The sequence below is a fragment of the Pagrus major genome, chromosome 12 (genome assembly GCF_040436345.1).
Source record: "Pagrus major chromosome 12, Pma_NU_1.0".
Lineage (NCBI taxonomy): Eukaryota > Metazoa > Chordata > Actinopteri > Spariformes > Sparidae > Pagrus > Pagrus major.
This window is the reverse complement of record NC_133226.1, coordinates 16,819,931-16,843,321: the sequence shown is the minus strand read 5'-3', so window position 1 is coordinate 16,843,321 and position 23,391 is coordinate 16,819,931. Positions and strand designations below refer to the sequence as shown.

General features: G+C 41.9%; 1 protein-coding gene across 4 annotated transcripts in view; it reads left to right on the top strand.

Moving 5' to 3' along the window:
* The window catches only part of LOC141005757 (mediator of RNA polymerase II transcription subunit 13-like), an 86,192-nt gene that overhangs the window by 40,234 nt on the left and 22,567 nt on the right, over window positions 1-23,391 (top strand). For all 4 annotated transcript variants that reach the window (XM_073477763.1, XM_073477765.1, XM_073477764.1 and 1 more), the window contains exons 3-4: window positions 12,734-12,818; window positions 16,307-16,390. In XM_073477763.1, coding sequence (XP_073333864.1) covers window positions 12,734-12,818; window positions 16,307-16,390 — 169 coding nt within the window. The remainder of the gene's footprint in view (window positions 1-12,733; window positions 12,819-16,306; window positions 16,391-23,391) is intronic.

The following is a 23,391-nucleotide window of genomic DNA, read 5'->3' as shown; positions in this document are numbered from 1 at the left end:
GGCTGTACAGTGAATCTTTTGACGTTCACTGTCAAGTAATAAATTAATCCAACTTTTTTGCTGCTTAAGAAACTGGCACAGTTGTTTTTTTTCATGACTAATCTACAAGAGAAGTCTGATCTCACATAATTTGTCCGAATAAGGGCTCTTGGACACACTGGAGTTCAGATAACAGTCATTCTTGATCACTTTGTCAAACAAGGCAGGCTCTGTTCTGGTTGTCTGATAAAATAGACTCCTCCACAAAATTAGCCCAATCATTATAGTTTTAGATTTTATTTCCAAGTACAGCTATTCAAGTTATCTGGTGAAAATATATATACATACATACAATAATATACATAACCAACAATAATGCCATTTCAGTTTTTTCTGCTGTCGTGCAGCCCTGAAATTATTCATAATTGAAACACACTTATTGCAAATGTAAAGAGGACGGTGAGCACGACGAGTTCCCAGTGATCCTCTTCTCTCTTTCAACCCGTTTATGCAACCCCTTCAGGGCCCATTTAAACCATAACTGACAATAACATCCATTCAGGGTGGTATGATTCAATCCAACTGAAGCACCAAAGCATTTAAATCCAGGTGTAAATGGACCCAAGACATTGGATAACAGCGTCCGTCACACAGACCACCAGTGCAGCTGTTCAGAAAACATCTGCTTACATTAGTGACAAACTGTGAACGCAAGTCATCCTCAACACATTCAGGCTATGTGAGCAGAAACAAACAGTTGCTGTTACTTCCTGTGAATTCAGACAAGCGGGATCAATTCAGAGAGGAAACACGAGAGAAGATGATAGTTTCATGCTGCAGCTTGAGAGCCGTAACACTCAGAATGTGAAGGGATCACACAGCATTATAATAAAACCGTTGACTGATAATTATCTTCAGCAAATAGACCTGTAATAATTGAGGTTCAGGCACTTGGCAAACCTGCTGTTTGTGCAGAGGAGATAATCTAAAAAAATCCTAAAACAAACACGTTACAGTGAGACCCAATTTAATGTTAACCACTCAGATGTGAGGTCACAGGGCTGAAGCCAAATTTAGAATATAAAGGAATACGCTAACATTTTGGGGAAATAAGCTCGATCAATATTAATGCAATCAGAGTTTCCCTCTCCCTTTATATAATTTATTTTGACTGTTAATTCTGTGCTAAGAGGGCACGCCGCAGAGACATGAAATGTGTTTTCATGACAATGTGTGCAAAACAGTTCACACACCACGTCACATTTATTCATCTCCCAGTGACTTATGGGAAAACACTTGGCACTTAGCACTTAGCATCCCTCCATCCTCCATCCACAGCAGCCCGAACATCAAAAGTCCTGTGTGTGGCGTTGCTTTGTGTGTGTGTGTGTGTGTGTGTGTGTGCACTGGGTTGAATGAGTGACTGTCAACTTATGTAAGGGTGTGGGATAATTCTGTTGGCTTTCCTCTGTCACGTTTTTGATTGTCGGGGGTTGGCGCGCACACACCAACAAACACACTCCTTTTTCACTTTCAGCCTCACGCAGAGCTCGATTTTTTTTCCATACCTTGACTGTCAGGTCTTTTCAGTAATATGAGTCTTTATTACCCTCTCTTTTACACCCCCATCCCTCTCTTTACGCTTCCCTCTACACACCGCCATTCACCCCAAACCTCACACACACAAACGCAACGTTTTACAGCAGGTTATATTAGAGACTGATCTAATTTTGTTCGTAATGTTGGTATAATAGCCCCCGCTAGATCCTCTCCAGTCACTCTAATTACACCATTGACTCTATATTAATACAGTAAATATCCTGTAAATTATAAATTGCTCTGTCAACATGCTGTTACAGTAATGACAGGCCCTGGAATTACACGCAGTATCACTCCAAATCAGCAGCGGGGCTGACTGGTGAGATGCTAAATAAATTAAAGGAGCTTATGTGTTATTTCTGTTCTGCAAATTAAAAATAAATGGAAAAACTCCCATCAAGCTGACGAATGTAGAAATGTACAGAAGAAAGTTTCCCATCTTTAAAAAATGCAACACCACAAATTGAATGTGAACACAGTGATCTGTGCGGCCTGTCTTGTTGGCTCCATGATAAAAAAATGGGAGCTGTAAGCAGCTGGTGTTTTCTGGCATTAACATGGTGCTGCAGCATTGTCCGTTTAGTGATTCTTCTTTGTTGTTTTCAATTATTTATCTCCTGCATGCCCATGAAGACCTCCCCCCCCCCTGCTTTTTGAGTGTTTAAAATGTGCAGCTTTGTCTGTGAAATAGATCCCTGTTTGCACATGGAGACTGACTCCTCTGAGAATTACACCTAGTTACTGTAAACCTCCATCTCTCTGCTTCTTTATCCTGTTAATCTCGCTATTTAACGCAAGCAGACACACATACAGCAACACCCACACCTCTTATTTACTCCTCTGCGTCCTCTCCCCTCTTTACATCAGTATACCTTATGCATGCCAGCAGCAGAGGTGCTTCAGGCTCCTATAGTATTCACACCAGGTCATCGCTAGCAACAGTGTGACATGCTGTGTAGCAACAATAGCATGTGAATAAACCGCAGTCTGCGCGACTCATGATGTTCTTTGCGTATGTTGTTATGTCTGCACATTGAGATTTGTTTCTGCAAACCTCAGCTGCACGCCCAGCGAGTTGTAAGCTACAACATGTGCTCACAAAGTTCCTGTTTGTGCTCGATTCTTCAAGTCAAGTCCCCCTAGCGTCAGAGCCAGCGGTAGAAAACAAAGTGAATTTGGTGTGCAGAGAAGTAACGAGAGGAAGTTGTGTGAGGGAGTACTGAGAGCTGCTGTGTTGACACGGCCTGGGTCGGTGCCAGCCGCCCGTTCTTACCCTCCACTTTGACCTCAGCTCAGGAGAGGTGGGGCTTTTTTCTGGCTGCAACTTGACTCCTCCGCTCCAAGTGGTGCAATCAGAAGGGGGAAAGAGACGACCGAGAAACATTTACAGAATACTCGCACGGACAATTAGATATGTTACCAAATACTCGAAGTACAGGCTTCGACTGGAGTTGCTATTGTGCGCTCGTGTTTATATGAATGCGTACACCCATGGCACAACACTCACACCCTGGTCCCTTCTCTTGCCTCCCTGCCTGACTCACTCCCACAACTATGCAAGCAACTCCAGCTCAGTCACCTAATTGATTCCAGACTTTCCCCTCATCCCTTCACTCTCTCCGAGCCTCCTCCTCCTCCACCTCCTTCTCCTCTTCCTCGCTGTCACTGCTGCCCCTCGTTCTGTCCATCTTTCTGGGCTTTCTGGGTCTCAGTGCCTGCCATGTGTGCATTTAACTTGTTTGTTAACACATATACATAACCATGAATGTATAATGAACACGCCAGGAAAAGTTTACATTTGGACGCCTGCACTTTTTGCACCTGAAGGCGAACTAACTGGATTTTGATAAGCAGACTGCCAACATTCAAGACTTTAAGCGGAAGTTGTAAATGTAACTTGTGTCTGGGCTGAAATGTGGGTCATTGAGCTTCTAGTTTAAAGGTCGTAAAAAACTTTCTCTGCTCAATTCAAAAGCCCACAGAGTTTCCTGTCGGTGGTGATGGTGTGTTCGGAGGCACGGCGGAGTGTATGTTGTGTTGAGGTGTTGCTGAAAAGTTTAGGAAATGCTGTCAATAGAGCATGAGTCTGGAGATGGTGGCTGCTACATGGGCAGGGGTGGATGATGCAGTGTGTTTGCTGTTAAATGATCTGACGAGCAGGTAGAAACGAGTAGGGGCAGGAATCTCTGAGCTCCTCATGCTACGATGTGATTATAAAACTGCTTTTGAAGCATGCTCACGCTCTGCCATTCTCACCAAAATGTGTTGTTTCAAATCAGGTGCGTACAGCACGGTGTACATGCTGACTACTGCCAGTAAACAGTAGTTGTAGTTGTAACGCTGTTAGGTTGCCACCTAACAAGAAACATAAATTATGGATTGCGCTGAGCGGCTTGCACAGACGACCTGTATGGTCGTTTTCTTCTGATGAGGATGAGCTGAAATTGTTACAGGTGATCAAAATGTCGGACATTGGGTTTTAAATTTCAGGTTATTGACTTTTCTGCATTTAAACATAATCTTTTAAGAGAGAATCACAATGCATGGACAATGCGAACCAATCGGCAGAATAAATGTTGGCGAAGTAAGTTTCTGAGAACCACAGATATGTTTAGGTGAAGGTAAAGCTAAATGTTCATTTATTGTCATTTTATACCACCAGGGTTGTAAAATGAAATTGAGTTAAGTCCCTTAATGCTACTACATGACAAAAAAACTGAAAATAAACTGTTTTTTACAATGGACTTTGGAGGATGAATTAAGTGTGTCACAGTGTCACAGCCTGAAAGAAAGAAGCTGCTCTGTACTCTGGTGGTACGGCAGTGGATACTTCTGTATCTTTTGCCAGACGGCAGCGTGATGAATGAACTGTGGCTGGGGCGGTTGTTGTCTTTTAGATTCCTTTCTTTTTCTTTATGGTGCAACTTTTTCTTTAGCTTTCTTTAGGGTTAATTCAATCGCTTTTATGTTGTAATAACACTGCTCTTATGGTCTAGTTAGGTTTAGGTGTGGAAAACATCATGTTCTGGTTTAAAATACCTGTTTGGTCGACACAAACACAACTGGAGATGTCACTACGTCTCATCAAAAATATCTGGTTTCTGTTACAAACAGGGCTGGATGTTGTCCCGGCCTCTTGCGTATCTGTAACTCCACCTCCTGATATGAAAGTCAGGTCATAAACATGTGAACGTGGTGTGACACATAGAAACGTCACTATGGTACGTATGGCACTTGTGAATGTATTAGTGGTTTGCAGTAAGATTAATCGGCAACATTTCAGTCTGGCACTGGGCTGAAAGCAGAGAGACTCTATTTACATTTGTATGTGTAAAGCAGTGTGGCAGTGGAGACTGAATGCAGACATGGTTGACCTGAGTATTATAAGCATGCACATCAGTATGCATGATTTAAACACTGTGTACAAATGCTCATTATTTAAATACCACTGGATAAAAGGCACAGTCAGATGCCGTGTCCTTATGCTACCAGTGTCAGATGCCACTTGATGTTTAATTGACCTCGCCTGATCCTTCCCATCAGCCAGCTCGATGCTCATGTGACTGAAAACAGAACGAAAACAAGAGTAAAAACACACCACTGAGGTCCGCAGAGCTTTGGCTTTCAACCATTTGCATCGAAACAAACTGGTGTACATGCAGTATTTCTACAGCAGCTGATTTGGCTGATTTCTCAAGCTACACCCAGAAAGAGTGGGCTCAAGAAAAGAGCTAGTTACTGTTACCAAGCTGAGAAACTCACTGCTGTTACATAAGACAGTCACACTGTTTCAAATTGATGCGAAAGAGAAATTGTCAGAGTTAAACGAATGGGACAGCTGTACGTAAAAGCCACTTTGATTTTATAATCTTTGAAGATTTAATGCGGCTAATTGATGAAATGTATGTCTGATGACGAACGAGCTTGTTTTTCAACACAGATGGTACTGAGTTATGGTAGCAATTATTGAGCAATGTGGCCTTGCTTCACCCCCAGAGTTGTTACACTACAAACAATATTGGAAGTTTAACCATGAGATGATGGAGCTAATCAGCTGTGTAGAGCGCCGGTCAGGGCGCACACTCAGACCAGGATTGGCTGTTGTTGTAGCAGCTTCTGCAGGTGTCTGTCAGTGTGTCAGGCTATTAGCCAAATGGTCCGTTTGTAGACAATGATAGGAAGAGATGTACTAAACCATGATCTCCGTACCAATGCTAATTCTGATAACTGAACTTTGAAATCTGATCCCAGTGTGTAAAAAATAAATATTATTATTGTTATTACCACCGCCAAGGACATCATGTTTTCACCTGTGTCCATGTGTCGGTTGCTTGGTGGGTTGGTTTGTGAGCCGGATTACACAAAAACTACTGAACGGATTTCCATGAAACTTGGATGGAGGATGGTTCTCGGCCCAAAATAGACCCCATTAACTTTTGGTGCAGGTCCAACTAAAGTGATGATTTTTTCTCACTTTCTTTAACATTGCGAGAAAAAACTCTTTAGGTGGTTGGTGGACGTTGTGTTATAGATGTGCTTGAAGTTACACAAGCTGCTTGCCGACCTGTTCGGCAAAAAATCTGTTAAGGTGCATACAGGTGTACAGAACGCTGCTGGGAAGTAGCAGGGTCCTGTTTCTAATAAATAAATGATTTGGTATCGGATCGATTCCTAGATTCCAGCATTTTAGGTGGTATCTGAGGCATAACTGATACTGGTATTGGTATCAGAACAATCCTAGTAACAGCCCCTGAATGTCATCTGTTCACAACACAGCTTAGCGGAGCACAATGGAAATATGTGTCTTAAGCCTCGTTAATACTTGATGGTAATCTAATGTAATTGTAGGAACAGATAAGGAGAGATATGAACAATATCAACTAAGATAGCAACAGAGAAAGACTGATGATGAGACTCCATCGACATGAAGCCTTTTCATTAAATACAGACCCCTGGATTTAGGAGACTGACTGGTCTGTAGATGCTGGTGTTGATTTTTTTTTGTTATATCCACTTTCTGTGTTATATTGAGGGTCGTGTAGCGCAGCTGACCGAGCTGCATTAACTGTGGCTCAGTGCCAGGGTAATACAGCATGTTACTGCCATATTAACAGCCAGCACAAAGACAGTGAACCGCTATTACGGTATGGGTAAAGGCTATAAGTAATCCCCTCTGGGCTTCTTACATGTCCCTGCACACCGGTCTTATCGTTCTTCTGATGTCCATGTGAGTATTAAATGGGAAACTGGCCGCTTTGCTCATATCCCACAAATACCTGTCGTCACAGTACATGCAGAGAATTCAACTGAGTGAAGAGATGCAAAAAAAAATCTGAATAGCTTATTAATAACAGCGGAAAGAGTAAACCGCTGCTTTCAAATGGGACAAAAGACTGTCTGCATGCACCAATCAATAAGTCCTGCAGAGTCTGATAGCAAAATGAATCCATTTTGATGACTTAACAATGACTTTACTCTGAGCTGATGTGTCCTGCTCTCTGTTTTTTTGTTAAACAGTCAGCTTTTATGGCCTTTTTAATTTTCTCTGGTGACATCTTTAAACTTCAGCCGGCCCCTCAGTGTGTTGAGAAACCACTTACACTTGTGTCAGTTTGCCTGTAAGGAAGTGTCACCACAGGACACTAACCCATTTTGCAGACGTGTAACAAGTTTCTCTCACGGCCCTTACGTAACACTATCAACCTGGTCGTGTGTGATGTGTTGGGGGGGTTCAGGTTCAAGTGTTACGTGTCGAGGCTTTTTAATGGAGTTAAATGCTGAAGATAGGGTTCACGGTTTTTGACAGTGCAGTGGGAGACATTAAGATGGCTCCCAAGCGGGCCTCAGCATTGGGGAACATGTACTTGATAACTTGAGTTACTTGTTACTTTCCAGGTTCAGGTTATTCAGCGTTGCTAGGCTATCAGTTGCGACATGTAACCAAACAGATAGTGTTGTGGGCGGGACACTGAGTGAGAGAGGATGCTGAATCAGAGCCAAAGTGGCACATTTTTTAAACTGATTGACTTTGTCAGCAATCTGAAACTGACACGATGATCGGAAAAATGCTGAATATCGGCAACAATCGCTCAATCCTCGATGTACACGTGTGCTCCACCAGTCCCGTGTAATCTGTTATTAAGACTTAGTTGACTCATTGGTTAGCACGGCTTATTAAAATCATCATCATTATCATCATCCCTCTGTCCCTGTGTGTCTCTGTTTCCCTTTCGGTCCATCTGCGCAGCCTTATAATCTTTCACTCTCTCTCTTATTAGTTAAAACACACAAGCACACTACGGCATATTGCCATGCACAAGCACCACAGGCACCACATACCCACACACACACACACACACACACACACACACACACACACACACACACACACACACAGCAATCAGAGACCAACCTCTGCTCAGACATGCAGCAGGGCAGCTAATTAGTAAAGTGGCAGTGGGTTTACACACAATGTCTCCCCCACACACACACACACACCCGTGAGAGCACATAGCCTGCACACTGCAGAGACACCAGTGGACGCCAAGGCTGCTGCTGCTATTGATCCGGGACAAATGAGTGAATGAGAGAGAGAGGGGAGGAAGGAAACGTGTGGAGAGGGGTCATCGTGTGCGAGACAGAGTGTTGTCACACCCCGACTCCCGCCGTCTCCCCCCCCCTCAGATCAATACCATCTTTGTGGTGTGTTAGCGCAGTGTTGTTAGTGGTGAGGGGTCACTCCCTCTAGTGGCGTGACACCAACACAGCCAGGTGGAAAGCGAGGGGAGAGGAGTCGATGTAAAGATGAGAGAGGGTTGAACACACTGGGGGGAAAAGGAGAGAGATGGGGTTAGATAGAGAAGAGGAGGTGGAGATATAGAGAGTGGTTGTGGCGACCCAGTTCCATCACTGCTTGTTTGTGTTTGGAGTGGCGCGGCAGTTAAGAGCATCGTGGCACGGGGCGGGGGCGGGGGGAGGAAGGTTGTGTGATTTAAACATGCATCCGTGAGGACGTTACCTCACCGTACGCAGAGTCGGGCCCAGAGCTCGCATGTGTGCTGAGGCACGCACACACACTGTTTCCTGAGTGTTTGGAAAAAACTACGATATGTATATTTTTTGCCAAATCCTTCTCAGACATTTTTATGTGGCATTTTATTTCAGGATCGTTCCCCCATTCAGTGTTCACAATAAAAACGTCAAATCGTGAAAATATTGGACATTTTACTGTTTAATTAGCTCATTAAACAGTCGGTACATACATCAGTGTTTGCGCTGGTGACAATACGCAGTAATACAAGCAAACCGTTGCTTAACTCAGCGCTGCAACAATTCATCGTTTAGTTGTCAACTATGACATTAATGGCCAAATATTATTGTTTATCATATCATATAATTGGTTGGAGTCATTTTTTAAAGGGGCAATGTGTGAGAGTTTGAGTTCAAAACATAGCAAAAATTAACTAAAATGATCAACAACGAGTGAAGAAATAACAGTTTTGACATCAGTTCAAAGACTTCTAGGTATCGTGGTGCAGAGATATCTGCTGTTGTTAGCATGCTAACAGCTAGCCCAAGCCCAACACTCCCCTGGTGCTCCGAGCTCCCAGTCCAGACCACTAGATTAATGATTAACAGAGCTAACTAGCTCTAGTTAGCACCAATTAGGAGCTACCTTGCTGATATGCAGCCCCCTGTTTGTTCCTACATATTGCACCAGTAAAGACAAGAAGTCAAAATTCCAGCTTCTTACATGTGAATATTTTCTGGGTTTTTTTATTCCTCGGTGACAGTAAACTGAATATCTTTGGGTTGTGAACAAGATAAGACACACGTGGACGTCATCTGGGACTTCAGGAAACACCGATCACTGATTTTTCACCATTTTCTGTCATTTTATAGATGAAAAACAGTTGACAGGTTAATCAACAATGAAAATAATCGTTAGTTGCAGCCCGAGCCTGACTGTTAACACGAGTCTGGTGCGTAATCACTCAGCCCATTTGTGCCTTCTCCCATTTTTTCCTTCATTTCTATTCTTGGAAACAAACATGACTCTTTGCTCTGTGGGGGACTTGAAATCCTTTTTTTAAAAAAGGATCTGCTTCTTTTAAAAAAAAAAGAAAAAAAAAAAAAGAAATCTGGCCAGTTATCGGAAAGAAATCAGTGAAAAAAAGATGAGCTTTCAGTTTAATCCAATCGAGGCTGATTACATCCAGCTCCTTTAAGATCTTTCAGGCACGATGCACTTCCCTGTATCTCAGGCTGTGATAGATGACGGATCGTGATGCTTTAAAGCCCTATTGCACTTAGCTGTGCATTTAGTGTCTACAGTGCACTTCTCCCTTGGGCCATTTGTGTTCCTCCTCTGATTAACAGGCAGTAAAAACTCAAAACATGCTGCTCACTGACTGACTGTTGGGGAAATGAGAGTTTCGTGTCATTTTCCCAGAGTGTGCACGTCACACACACCCCTACGGGACACCGCTGCTTTAATGTATCAGATCATTGTTTATTTCACACTCCATTTTCTATATTTATAATGCTTGTGTGTGGTTGTGCGTGCATGCCTGTGTGGATGCCTGACCTTGCATGCTTGTACGAGTGATTTGTTACACCATGTGTTGATATGGTGCAGTGAGCTGGCTCGCCGACAGCTACAATATAAACAGGAGCGTCTAATGTGGATCGCATGTTTCCCAGGCGTCTAATGATTATTGTCATTGTCTATTAATCTTTTAATTATTGTCTCTACTCATCCATTAGTTGTTTTGTCTGTAAAAAAAATCTGAAAATGGTGAAAAATGTCGATCATTGTTTCCCAAAGCCCAAGATGACAACCTGAAATGTGTCCACAGACCAAAGATATTTAATATACTGTCAGAGAGCAGTGAAGAAACTAGAAAAATTCACATTTAAGAAGCTGGAATCAGAGATTTTTGACTTTTTTCCTTAAAAAATGACTCAAGCCACTAAATGTGTCATTCCATCTCCCCCCTTCCTTTACATTCACATCACAACATCCCTGTTGTTCGAATCATCTGCCCCTTTAAGTGGTTGCCAGTTTCTGCACAAGCTCCTGTTGCTAGTGCGAGCTAACGTTGCGAATGCTAGCTAGCAAACATTAACGCTGTTCATGCTAGGTACCAAGATGCTAGCTAGCTCACATTAGGGCTGTAAAGTGTGCTGGCCGCATAGCTGTTAGCCTACCAGTGAGCTAACGCTGCTAATGCTAGCTAGCTAATATTGCTGATCCTAGCCGGCAAACGTTAAGGTTGCTAATGCTAGCCAACATTGTTGTTACTGACGCTAGCAAGCTCACACAAGGGCAGTACAGCATGCAGGGCGCTTTGTCTACTGTAGAACTCAGCTATTCCTACATTTTACAAACCTTACAAACATTTTAAAATGATTCATTCACAAATCTAATAATCTAGATGTAGTATTTTTTGAAGAATGACTTGTTTGCATACAAATATTATCAATATGACCTTCAAATGATCGATTGCTGCAGCTGTAGTTGTTCTCTTTTAGCGGCTACAAATGCCGATGCATGAATTAGGAGAACACATGTAGAAAAGTTTCCTTTAAGTCCCTGTCTCTGGGGCGTGTGCTGTCCGCTTTTTGGGCGGGAATGTCGGGAGGATGGGGGATTCACAGTTTTGGACTAATAGGGGTCAAGAGCCTGCGGTTGAGCTGGTCATGACTGGAGTAAATGAAGATGGGTCGTGGCGGACTGGGTGGGGAAAGCAGTAAGAAGTGAGAGAGAGAGGGGGAGATGTAGAGACAGTGAGAGCTAATGAGCTGGATTTGCTGGAGACTTGGCATTCTGCTCGTGGTGCTCGCTCTATCTCCCTCCTCTGTAGAGGAGCTGGCTAGAGCGAGCTTCCTGTCTGAGCCCTGAAGCAGGAGTAAATGAGGGAAGGGGGGGAGGAGGAGGAGGAGGTGGAGGTGGTGGTGGTGGTGGTGGAGGGGTGTTGGAAGCAATAGAACAGAGGAAGGAGGAGAAGGAGGAGGGTGAGGGGCGGGAGGGACCTGTGTTGAAATTGAATGCCAGGGCGCCATGTTCTCACCGCCAGCGTTTCCATGGTTACAGGGTAATTCTGGCGAGTAAGGAAATTTCATTCACTGTGGTATGAAGAAGAAGAAGAAGAAGAAGAAGAGGAGGGAAAAAAATGAGGAGGGAAATATCAACAAAGCAAAACAGAGACAGAGAAAGGAGGAAACCAGGGAGGAGAAAGGACGAGGAGTAAGAGGAGGAAAGAGAAAACCTCCACTGGGGTTTGTGCCACCCATCCCCCAGGCGATCTGCCTCTGTCTCTCATTCCTTTTTTCTTGTGTATTTCTGTGATGCTTGGTTTGTTTGCCACCACCCTATAAGCAAACACAACACCCACCCACAAGCCTCCAGTTCTTCCAGGAGCCCTGCAGGTATATGGCAAAGAACAAAGAGAAACACTGTTAACTGGCCCCTGTGTGTGTGTGTGTGTGTGTGTGTGTGTGTGTGTGTGTGTTCTTATTTTGGGAGGACATCGATGGGGGTTGGTGCTGGTGAAGGGTCGCGGGGGGTTAAAGAAATCACATTTGACACATGTGAAGCTGCTGCTGACATGTCAGAGGCAGAGTGCAGCCGATTTGACCACGTTTGTCCTCGGCTGCTTGAATTTCACAGGCAGAAAAACGGGTTGAGTTTTTATCCTCGGTGTGCATGTACGAACCTGAGCACGCAAGCATGTGTGCGTCCGCCTGCGCAGATACAGCCACACTCTCACTCTCCGCCTAACTGAGGTTGACAACTGCATGGGGTTTGACTGGGCTGTCGCTGCAGCCAACCTGACAGCTGTACAGCCAAGCACCCTCTGCACACACACACACACACACACACACACACACACACACACACACACGCATGTAAACAGATCTTCTGTGTAATTTCTGATATGATGTACAGGTTTTCTCATCAGCACATGCAGCATGTTTTGACAGAGCGAGCCACGAACACATGTAGTTAAATGTGTTGTTTATTGTCCTCAAGCTGGTGTGTGCAGATGTTTCGCTGTCACGGAAAATATCATCGCTATTTCTTTTTTTATTACCGAGAGATAATAAAAATGTTGAGACGTATCATTTGATGATTATTTTCCCTCTCTTTCAGTGGCTGAGGAGGGGCTGTGGGAGTGCGGGCTGTCCTACGAGTGCAGGACCCTCCTGTTTAAGGCCATACACAACCTGCTGGAAAGGTAAATCATCAGAAGCACTAACTACTAACTGTTCCTCCAGTAGAGGCATACACACAAAGTTACTTCGTTTGCACATTTAGTGACGTGAACAACTTTTATGGTTTTTGCATGATTTGCGCTACTTAAAAGTCATTTTCAAATAAACATAAATATTGGCATACTACAGATATATTGGTATTGGCGCATATGTTGTCCGATCTGCGCCTGTAATTATTTTAATGGATTATATTTCAGAAAAAAGATGCTCGGGGGGTAGTTTAAATCTCCAGTGACGTTTACTGTTTGCTCTGATGTCATTTTAGACGATATAGTTTATAGTTAAACTGTAAAATACCCTGCCTATATAAAATATATCAATACCGGCTGATATATCCACATTGGAATTTTTTGCTGCCAATATCTGTATCAGCATCGGCCCCAAAAATCGAATCGGGTTCTATTTTTTATTGTTTTAATCATTATAATATATTATATTAATTTAACTTCACACACTGTTTTCACTCTACACTTTAGTTTAACCCATTTATTTAAAAGCAGCATGTAAACATACACTATAGTAAAGGCTTTATAACACACTATAATGTAGTTGTAAGCACATAGAGGTGTATTAATGTAACTGACTCCTCTTGTGTCTGTAAACAGATAATGAAAAACAATATAGTAAAGTACAGTTGTAATAATAAAGTTGTGTTAATAGCAGAAGTTATTGACAAATATTCAACTTAATCTTAAAGAATACCCTTTTGTCTGCATAATAGAGTGGTATAAACTATTTAGTACATTTTTATATAGTACTGTAGTGTTTATAAAGTAATTATACATGCGAAATAGAAATCAAATCACAATAACTGGAAGTATATTGTGTACTTCTGATGCGTGTTTGATTTAGAGAGCCTGAATATTGTGTGTAGAAAGTCATCAGTACTTAGAATAAGCACTCTGAATGTATATTCAGGCACTTAATTGACCAAGAATGGCATTTTCTTAAAAATCCCCAAATCCACCAAACAAACAACAAACTTCATATCGCCTCAATAGACATCGTTAGATTTCTTGCAGCAGCTTCACCTTAATGAAATTATAATCTGAGCGCTGAATCACTTGCTCAAGTACCCAAAGCTCTCCTTTCTGAGTCAGAGCCATCTGTTAAATGAAGCAGCACATATTTGCTCTCTATTAAGTTAAGCATCAGTGATCATCATAGGGGGCAGGCTGAATTAACCTTCCTATTACCTTGAAGCTAACTCCTTTTATAGCTCACTATTTCAACACGGGGGGGATCACTTCCACTCTCGCTTTCATATCGAACAGATGAAATTGACCTCTGTCACTGACTGTTATTATTGTTGTCATTATTTACGATTCAATTTGAATTAATCAAGTCTCCATCAAACAATTGAAAATAGAGCAGTTATAAATATTTAAATAAATGAAGCACAAAGAAAAAAAAACACAAATGTTAAGAAGTCCAAGGTCTAGAGTCAAGATTTCCTCATGATACCAATTAAGGCTTGTAAGCTAGGAGAGCTCTGTCGTATAGGTAATTAATTTTAACATTTCTCAGAATAAAACTGGAATAAGCAGATGAGGAGTTTTGTGGTTGGTTGAAGTCTCAGAGTTACCAGACTGTGCAGGTGGGCCGTCTGACACTCGGGCTAAGGTTTGACTAACAGGAGCCCACTGCAGCAGTGTTTTCTATAGGCATACATTTATCCTCAAAGCCTTAGTCAGTGGAAACCAAAGCAAATCTAAAAGGAGAGGAAACTCTAGCTGGATGCAAATAATGCCGTGTGTCTTCTGGATATGTAACATGCTAACATGTGTGTCCAAACAAACTTTGTACAGTGGTAATATGTAAATGTTGTGTTTGCAGCTTGTTTTGATACCCTATGTGGCTAAAAAGCAACATAACACATCTGGTAGAAGAAGCAAAATTGGCCTTTAAGAGCCAAAGTTGTGGTGGTAGAAGAATATTACATTATAACAATAGAAAAGTCGGTTGTATCAGTCAATCAACAATTCAACTGTTGAAGGACCTGCAGGTTTTTTTCAGCATCCACTCACAGCTTGTTGCTCCGTGCCTGTAATGTAGTGACTCCCTCACAATGTATTCTTTGATAGGGCTCCCATGTAGTGACCGTGCACTGATCTAATTCACTGAACTCGTATTGGGGCCATTACTGACCTTTTTAAGCAGTTTGCGTATTGGCTACAATACGGCTCATCCACATTAAATACAATTTGTTCGTTGATGTTTTTGTAAAAGTTCTTGTTTCCAAGAAATAGTGAGCTCTTATGTTCAATAAGCAGCCTCGGTCAGATAACCAAACATGATAATAAAGAATGCACCAAAGATGGTAGAGCTGGAGGCTGAAAAGCTTTGAGTAGCTCAGCCTGGCTGCGTTGAGAGAGGGCCATAAAATAATTTTGTAATTCCTTGACCTGGGTCAGAGGGTCCAGCAGGGAATTCACTGGCACCTGCTCACAGAGACGAGTCAAAGTTGCGAGAGCGCTGAGTTTTGTCTGTGAAAGGAGGCCGAAACGAGGCGAAGACGTGCACAGATGGTGGGACAGCCAAATATGGAGCATGACGACCGAACTGTTTGATGTGATCAGATTTTGATGTGATGAAAGGAAAGGTTTTTGGAAAGCTATGTGTAAGAGGGCACACCACTTAGGGGAAAGCAGATTAGCAAGAAGATTACCTTTCCTTTTCCTGTGCACCTGTCATAAACTCCACATGTCTGCAGGAGCAGAGGGACGGCCCCTACTGCAGCTGTGATACGTAAAATGTTTGCAGCTCCTGTGTGTTAATTCTGCTCCAGTGATTGAACTTACACAACTTACGCTGCATATTACACAAACACATAGAACAGCTTCTGCCCATATAAGCAAAACATTTCGTAACTTAGGTCTTAAATTGAGAAATAGACAGCTGTGTGATATAATCCTACACATCACCACCAAAAGCTACGGCCTCAAAAATCGCCATGTCACGTATCATATGCTTTTATTTTCGTTTTCTACACTCTCCTCTCTTTGAAAGCATTTTTATCTGTAACCATTTATTTCTGCTTTTTGTTTGTATCGTCTCTTAAATGCAATTTTAACAGTTTCTTGTTTAATGTCTTATTTTTATTGCATTTCTATGTCTTTGTAAAGCACTTTGAATTACATCGTGTCTGATTATATAGCGGCTATGGTGATTCAAAGCTTCCCTGATGCGCCGATGTGCGTAGAATTTTATGGTTTTTTACAGGATTTGGTTAAAGGACTCTCCGAAATACAAAAATTCGACAACATTTTCTACTTTTTTGGTTTCTGGCTATGATAAATGGTGCAATTTTTTTGTTTTTCAAAAAAGAAAACACGTCTTTCAAACACGTTCAATCATTGTCTTGTATATAATGAGAGAGAAGATGTTGACAAAGACGTGTAATGACTGACTTTCTTTCTCCTTCTCCTTCTTCTTCTCCTTGCTGCTGCAGATGTTTGATGGATAAAGGGTTTGTGAGGATTGGGAAGTGGTTCTTCAAGCCACATGAACTGGAAGAAAAGTCTTTGGCCAACAGGTAAGCAGAACTTTCATCACACACACACACACACACACACACACACACATGCTTCATTGAGCTACTGTCATCGGGCTTTCTCAGCAGGTTTCACATATGTTAGGCAGTGAGAAATACACACCACAGAAGTCCATGTGTGTGATCATGTGCCTGCGAGTGTGACACAGCCGGCCAGTGTGAATGGCTTTTATGTGATTCAGTATTTGTCGAGCCCCCTCTCCTTGATGTTCCAGCGGCTGGCTCGTGGTGTGAGACTATTAAAAAAACCGGGGCTGTGAATGGCGGTGAGAGGTGAGAGCCGAGCTGAGTCGAGCTCTCGCAGCTCTCTCTGGGCAAGGGGAGGCTGGTATTTTGTGTGTATGTGTGTGTGTGTGTCAGTGTCACGCTGTGTGAGTGTGCAGGCAATGTGGGAGACAGACTGAAACAGAGTAAAAAGAGGGGTGGGTGTGATGACAGTAGCTCAACTTGTTGCTTCAGCCATTGTAGTTCCCTCTCGCAAGCTCTCGGTCTGCCCACTCCAGCTTCTCCTGCTGGTGACGATGCAACATTCCTTACATCTCAAACATAGCCGTGCTCAAATGCTAAGTATCCAAGTAAACGGCTCCTTGGAAACCACTTAGCTGTCAAATGGCTCATTTTTAGAAATCTTGCTTTGAGGCAGCAAGCACAGAAATCTTCCTTCTATTCATATTTACTCTGTAGTTCTTGAACTGGAAAGCCGTAAATTGCATTGTCATTCAAACGGTGGTGCAAATTAAACAGACGCACAGGAAACTCTTTGCACTGGAAAGTTGCTGACACAAGTGCAGTGTGCTGTAGCAAACTCAGGCACTTTAGAGCAGCAGGTGGAAGTCCTTCCGTGAGGCGCACAGTGTGACATTTAAAGAGCGTTTGTCACTGGTGCTGCATATATAGTGTTTTGAGGAACTTTTTGTACCTAGAAGCACCCTCAAGGTAAAGCTTACCACCCACAGGTGATAGATTAAAGTAAATACACCTGAAAAAAAGGAGTGTAGAAACATAATGAATTCAGATGCTTCCATACAGAGACACAAGCTGGTCACTGAATGGTTTGATGTGAGAGGGAAGGATGTGAATCATGTGTTATGGCCTTCAGATCTCAACCCAGATGAACACTTTTGGGAGATTTTTGTAATTAGGTTAAAGTAGGTTAGAGTTGTTCAATCCCTCCAATAGTAAACACGTTTTCTTTAGTAGCTTGCAAATTAGCTTAGTCAAACTGGAGTGTATACATGTCCTGTGAACTAGGGTTGTTCCTAATTTCCCTGTTGTTTCAACACAAGTTTAAAGGAGCTCTATATAACAATTTGTAGCAATTAGCATGTATTAATTATTTAAAAATCAGACCTCCCCAGTCTCGTTGGTTGCCTGTGGACAATTTGTTCAATGTTACTTAATGCCGCTGGATATTACAGTAGCGGGTGGCTGTGTAACATCTTAGACACAACAGTTAACCGTCGTTGTTAACATCAGTAATGGACGCTTGTTTTTTAAAGCAACATTCGACAAGGAAGTAAGGGAGGCCGATGTGGCCTTTAAAATAATATTGCGATGTTTTTAGGTTATATAGCGCTACACAATGTACTGTATATATCCGGATATTATACAATTTCCTCAAAAGCGCTCCATAAATGCTCAGACCGGGCAATAAAATTACCAAATACCTCGATATCGATGTTGCCACAATATTGTAGGGATGACTGTTGGTACTTTGACTAATATTGACACAATGAGATTTATCATAAATAATCATTTGTAATGTGAATATAATGATGAACTGGGTAAAGACAAGTATTAGAACAAGTAGAACAGTCTGGTAAGTTAAAATACAAATAAAAAAAGACATCACTTTACTATAATGCAGCCTTTAAAACCAGGAAAAGACAACACTTCTGACATATCACCCACAGGTGATAGATTGACATGACATGACATTTCAGTGCTAATCATTGGAATATGCAATTTAGCAAGTTTTAAAGTCTAGTGTTTCTGGTGTGTTTAATTGTCTTGTCAACATACGAGCACTTTATCCTCCCATTTTTAGCCCCCATCTTCCATGACCCCACTTATAATTACCATGGATGTCTTTTACTTTTCTGAGGTTGCATTTCTTTGGCGCATTCTCCTGTTTGACAAGTGACTATTGTTCATTAATTATCCAATTAAAAAAGGCTAAGACTTCGCTTTAAAGAGAAAAAAAAAAGAAGAAAACATTGAACAAGTAACAAAATGGTGCGAGTCACTGAACGATCGGTTAATAACAATTGTGTGGGAGGTAGGAAGGTGTGAAGACACTGGGTCCTGAGTGTGTGTTTGGGTGTGTGTACGTACTGTACAGTGTGTACACAGATATACGTTGAGTTTCTCTGACATGACACTCGGAGTTTGAGTGAGTGCAGAGATTTACAGGATCTACATTCCTCTTCATTTTGACAGCTCTGTATGAATATATTGTCAGCTGGTACGCCCCCTGCTGAGCCAATCCCGACTCACACTGTCTGTGAATTATTGAACATCCTGGAAGGAGAGACAGAGAGAAGGAAGAAGAGACATTCTTAAACACGCAGACGCAAAACAAATACAAATCTCATGTAGATGTCTGCACTGGATTTCATGCGGCTGTTGCATGTATCACATGGTGTTAATGAGCCATGACGTTTTTTCTCTCGTTCCACATGTCTCCACTGCTTGCTCCCAGCACACACACTGTCCTAAATGCCCACACACACACACTTTCCCTTGTTCCCAGAATAGCAGTGTTGCCCCACACTTGACAGTGCGAGCTGTAAGAACCCCTGCAGATCCCTTTCCGTCAGTGTTTTCATGCCATGAGGGAACATTGCTCAGTTAGGCATACGCTGACCTCCTGCCTCAGCTGTAACCAGGCTCCTTTGTCTCTTCTTCACTCCCACACTGTGCCATTTATCCCCAACAGGGGGCGCTTCGGAGCTAATATCCATGCCATGCCCCCATACCCGTGCCAACTCCTGTGCCTTGGCGCTGCCGCCTTTGTCAGGCTTATCTGGTGTTTATCCCGTATGTGTCCCCGGGGGCACGGCGAGGATTGGCACATCCAGGACACCCTCCTCTGCCACACCACCCTCCGCCCGCCACCCCCCAACTCCTCTCTCAGCACAACACTCATGCTCTCTTTGTGTCTGAATGGGAGGAAAGCACTCTCGGTTGGTAACGGATTGCATCAGACGCTGAGGGGAGCGTGCGAGAGAGAGTGTGTGTGAGGGAGAAGGAAGAGCAGGGAGGAGGCTCGGTGTGTGTGGTGGGGAGGTGGGGATCAGAGAAGGTGGGGGGTCGTAAATTAATCATCACTATAGACGGCTCAATGGATGTATTAGAGTCTGTCTCCCTCATTAGATCAGTCAATTTGGTGCATGCCAAGTACAGCAGCACACAGTATATTTGCTAATCTAGGTGCTTTCACTCGCATTAATGACCATATACTCATGCATAGCTAATGTTCTTATTTTACAGTGTAACAGAGCTGTCCTCTGGTACTTCCCCATGAAACACAACACAAGTTGCACTGTCTGTTTAAGCTGCTATTTAAAAATGGCAGAAATCCTCACCTGACTTCTCCTCTCCTCTCCTCTCCTCTCCTCGGGGACCAATGACATTGAGATATTAGCCATCTCCTAGGCAACAAACATTTGGTGTTAGGCCACATCACAAGGTCACAGAATCTCCAGAAATTAAAAAAAAAACAGCAAACAAACAAATACGACAAGCATTTCCTCTAACCTCCACATTTTACTGCATTGTGCGATAAATCTACTGATGTTTATTTTTATTTGTTTTCATAATTAAAATAACGTAACAAATGGATATATGCAGGGGAGGAAGGAGTGCTCCCTAATATGAAAGAAATCTTCTGACCTAATTTTGCTCATATTGGTATGTTTGGTTAAATTTGCTTTAAGGGGCTTAAAAAAAAATGTTGAACTCCCAGTTGCAATTAGCAAGAGAAAGAAAGTCACATGCTTTTACTTCATGTAGCCTTTGTTCTTCATCTTTATTCAAATGCTAATGCATTAATAGTTGGATAGATTTAAAATGATAACAAAAAATTATGACCTTTAACCTTTAAATAAATCAGGGATTTGATAATCCTCTGGTTAACTTTGAGGCCAGCTGATGATTTCACTAGTAAGTGACTGACAAGGAAAATATTGACTGACTGGCAGACAGATAGATAAGATTAAATGAGTTACTGGCTGAATGAATGGTGGACTGACTTAAATACCAACTGGTTTACAAAGACCAGTTGCGAAAAAGGCTTGAATAAAAGTTAAAAGTTTGAGATTTGGAACTCAAGGTTTTAGAAACAGGGTTTTTTCGATGACGATGAATGAAGTTATTTATGAGTGTACGTAGTGTTTTCACTGTGTTTTCCAGTACTTCATCCAGTAAATATTTGTTACTGGAGAAGACGACCCATTCATTGCAATCAACTTCTTCTGCAGACTTGAATAAAGCTCAATTGGACCTACATTAAGATTCAGGCATGCCAGAAATTGGTAATTGGCTTGTAAAAACTCAGTAATAAATAGTAAATGTATTGAAAATAGAACTTGAATTATTTATTTTTTTTTCAAAGGATCCAGCTCAAAATTACAATTACGTAAATGACACTGAAAATATGTGAGTAGGAAAAAATAACAATAAAAGCACCACTTTTGAAATCATTGATGAATGTTACTATTACCGTAAATTGTATGTACGTAACTCTATCAGTCATAACAGGACTTTTAGTGTGAAGCCACTGTATCCACAGTATTTAAATACAGCAGCCTCTGTCCATGTAATGGCTTAATGATTGACTACATATACTGAGAGACGTAAAAATATTATGTGCTACATGAAACAGTATCTGATGTGTTGTCATGTTTTTTTCCACTATTGACGGAGTTATTAAAGCCATTTATTTCCGTTTTAAGATAATAAGTGCCTCTCTTTCATCCATAAGCATCCTTGGCAATTATTTGTATTGCTGAAGTACTTGCATTTAGTCCTTTGAAACATGTTGTTCTTCGTGTGTCTTGGGCCTCCCTAGAGACAAAAACATGATGCACTATTCGCCTTGATTTCTAATATTACCAGGTAAAATCACTAAGAGAAAGAAGAAAACAACCCCACATAGATCAATAGCAAGGATGGTGATACATTACAGCTACAGCCTACCAACAGATCCTTTTCCTCTTTTTTTAATTAGGACCACAGATACGAGTTTAAAAGCCTGTAGAAGCTCACACTGATTTTCTTAGCGAAGTTAGTGACTCAAGCTTTTCCACTTGGCAACATTTGTGTGGGAATACCCTGCTGACAGAGTACACTAGAAAAAAGATAATTATACCTATAAAGCTGACTTTAAAGGTGCCCTTGTAGTTTTTTTTGTGAAAAGTCATGATCACATTCAGCGTTACTTGCAAAAACACATTTTGTGGTCCTCTAGACTTAAAAACATGTGGCAAGAACGCGTCTTTCATCAACCACGTATTCACCAACATGCACAAAAAAGGGACTTGATCAGAAAAACATTACTCTATAGTGCTACTATTGGTCAAAAACTCCTTACATTACCTTTAAGTACTTTAATTATATGTGATTTTTTCATCTAATGACATTAAATAAGTTCAATGAGAAGTGTCACATTTAAAGCAAAGTTTTTCTATCATGTTGAGTAAATGTGAGTTATTTAAATAAAGTCTGATTGAATTGAATTAAATTAATTCAGCCAATACATCTTAAGTTAAGGGGAACTTCGACATAAACTTGTGTGTTTCAAGTGTTAATTATTGATGTATTATGCATAAAAGTTATCATTTCAACTTGATTATTCTGTCTCCTGATATTGACTCAACATGAAAAAAAAGCTTTGCATTAAATATGACCCTTTACATTGAACTTATTTCCAGAGTGTGTTCACAGTCACTCTCTGAACTTCAAGTTGCAATAGACTGAAATATTTTCCAAGCTTCTCGTGCTCATAGAAAGTGTAGCGACTGATGTCCTTCAGCATGACACCTTTTTCATCGTGAGTCCATATTAATTGTTGGAGCAGTGTTTGAGCACAAACATTGTGATAGCAACACTGGCTAAAGCCTCCCACTTGGGGCCACTGAATAATACATCAAGCTGACTACATCCCCCCCTTATGCCCGTGTTAATACTTGTGTGTGCATGCAGGAACATATGCACACACCTGCATAAGCCTGAGAGTATTATGCATGTTCGGTGGTTTGGCTGGATTTGTTTGTGTGGCATAAACTTGCTGTGCCAGTGCAGTGGAAGGACTTATAGAGCGTGTGTGTACATGCTGCTCATAAGAGCTTACAAGAGGGTAAACATCCTCCTTGACGTCGGTCCACATGCACCCAGAGCAGCAGAGCAGTGTGTACTGTTTCCAAGGGATGTGTTGAGATCGTGTAGGAAGGGTTAGGCAGCCAGAAGGATGGAGATAACTCATAATAGTGCTGCCGTGGTGGCAGAGAGAGAATTTAAGGTACAGATTAACAAGATTAATCCCTCAGATTTGAGAGAATCTAAGAAAATGTTATCACGCCTGCTTGGTGTATATGATTGTAGCTAATGATATCAAAACACAGGCATCCCTTTGATGCTTATAACAGAGGAAACAGACGCTTTGTGTTTCGCTTTCTTTCTCCTCTCATCTAATCTTGTTTTATTTTTTTCCCCACTGGGTTAGACATGAGAGCGTGCCGACAATCAAGATAACCGTTGTTATTTTATGTGCATGTGATCGTACACACAGATGCTTGTGTGTCAAGTCCATGATGCATGTCGGACATTAACCAGCTCCCCTGCTGGCTGCCTGGCTGGCTGGTGGCGTCGTGATGGGGTGAAAAGACACATGTTGTCACAGGAATCTCTTTTACTCAGTGGCACTCAAACATGCGCGTACAGCCTACCGTATATATGCGTTTTTACACATGTGATAGCGTGAA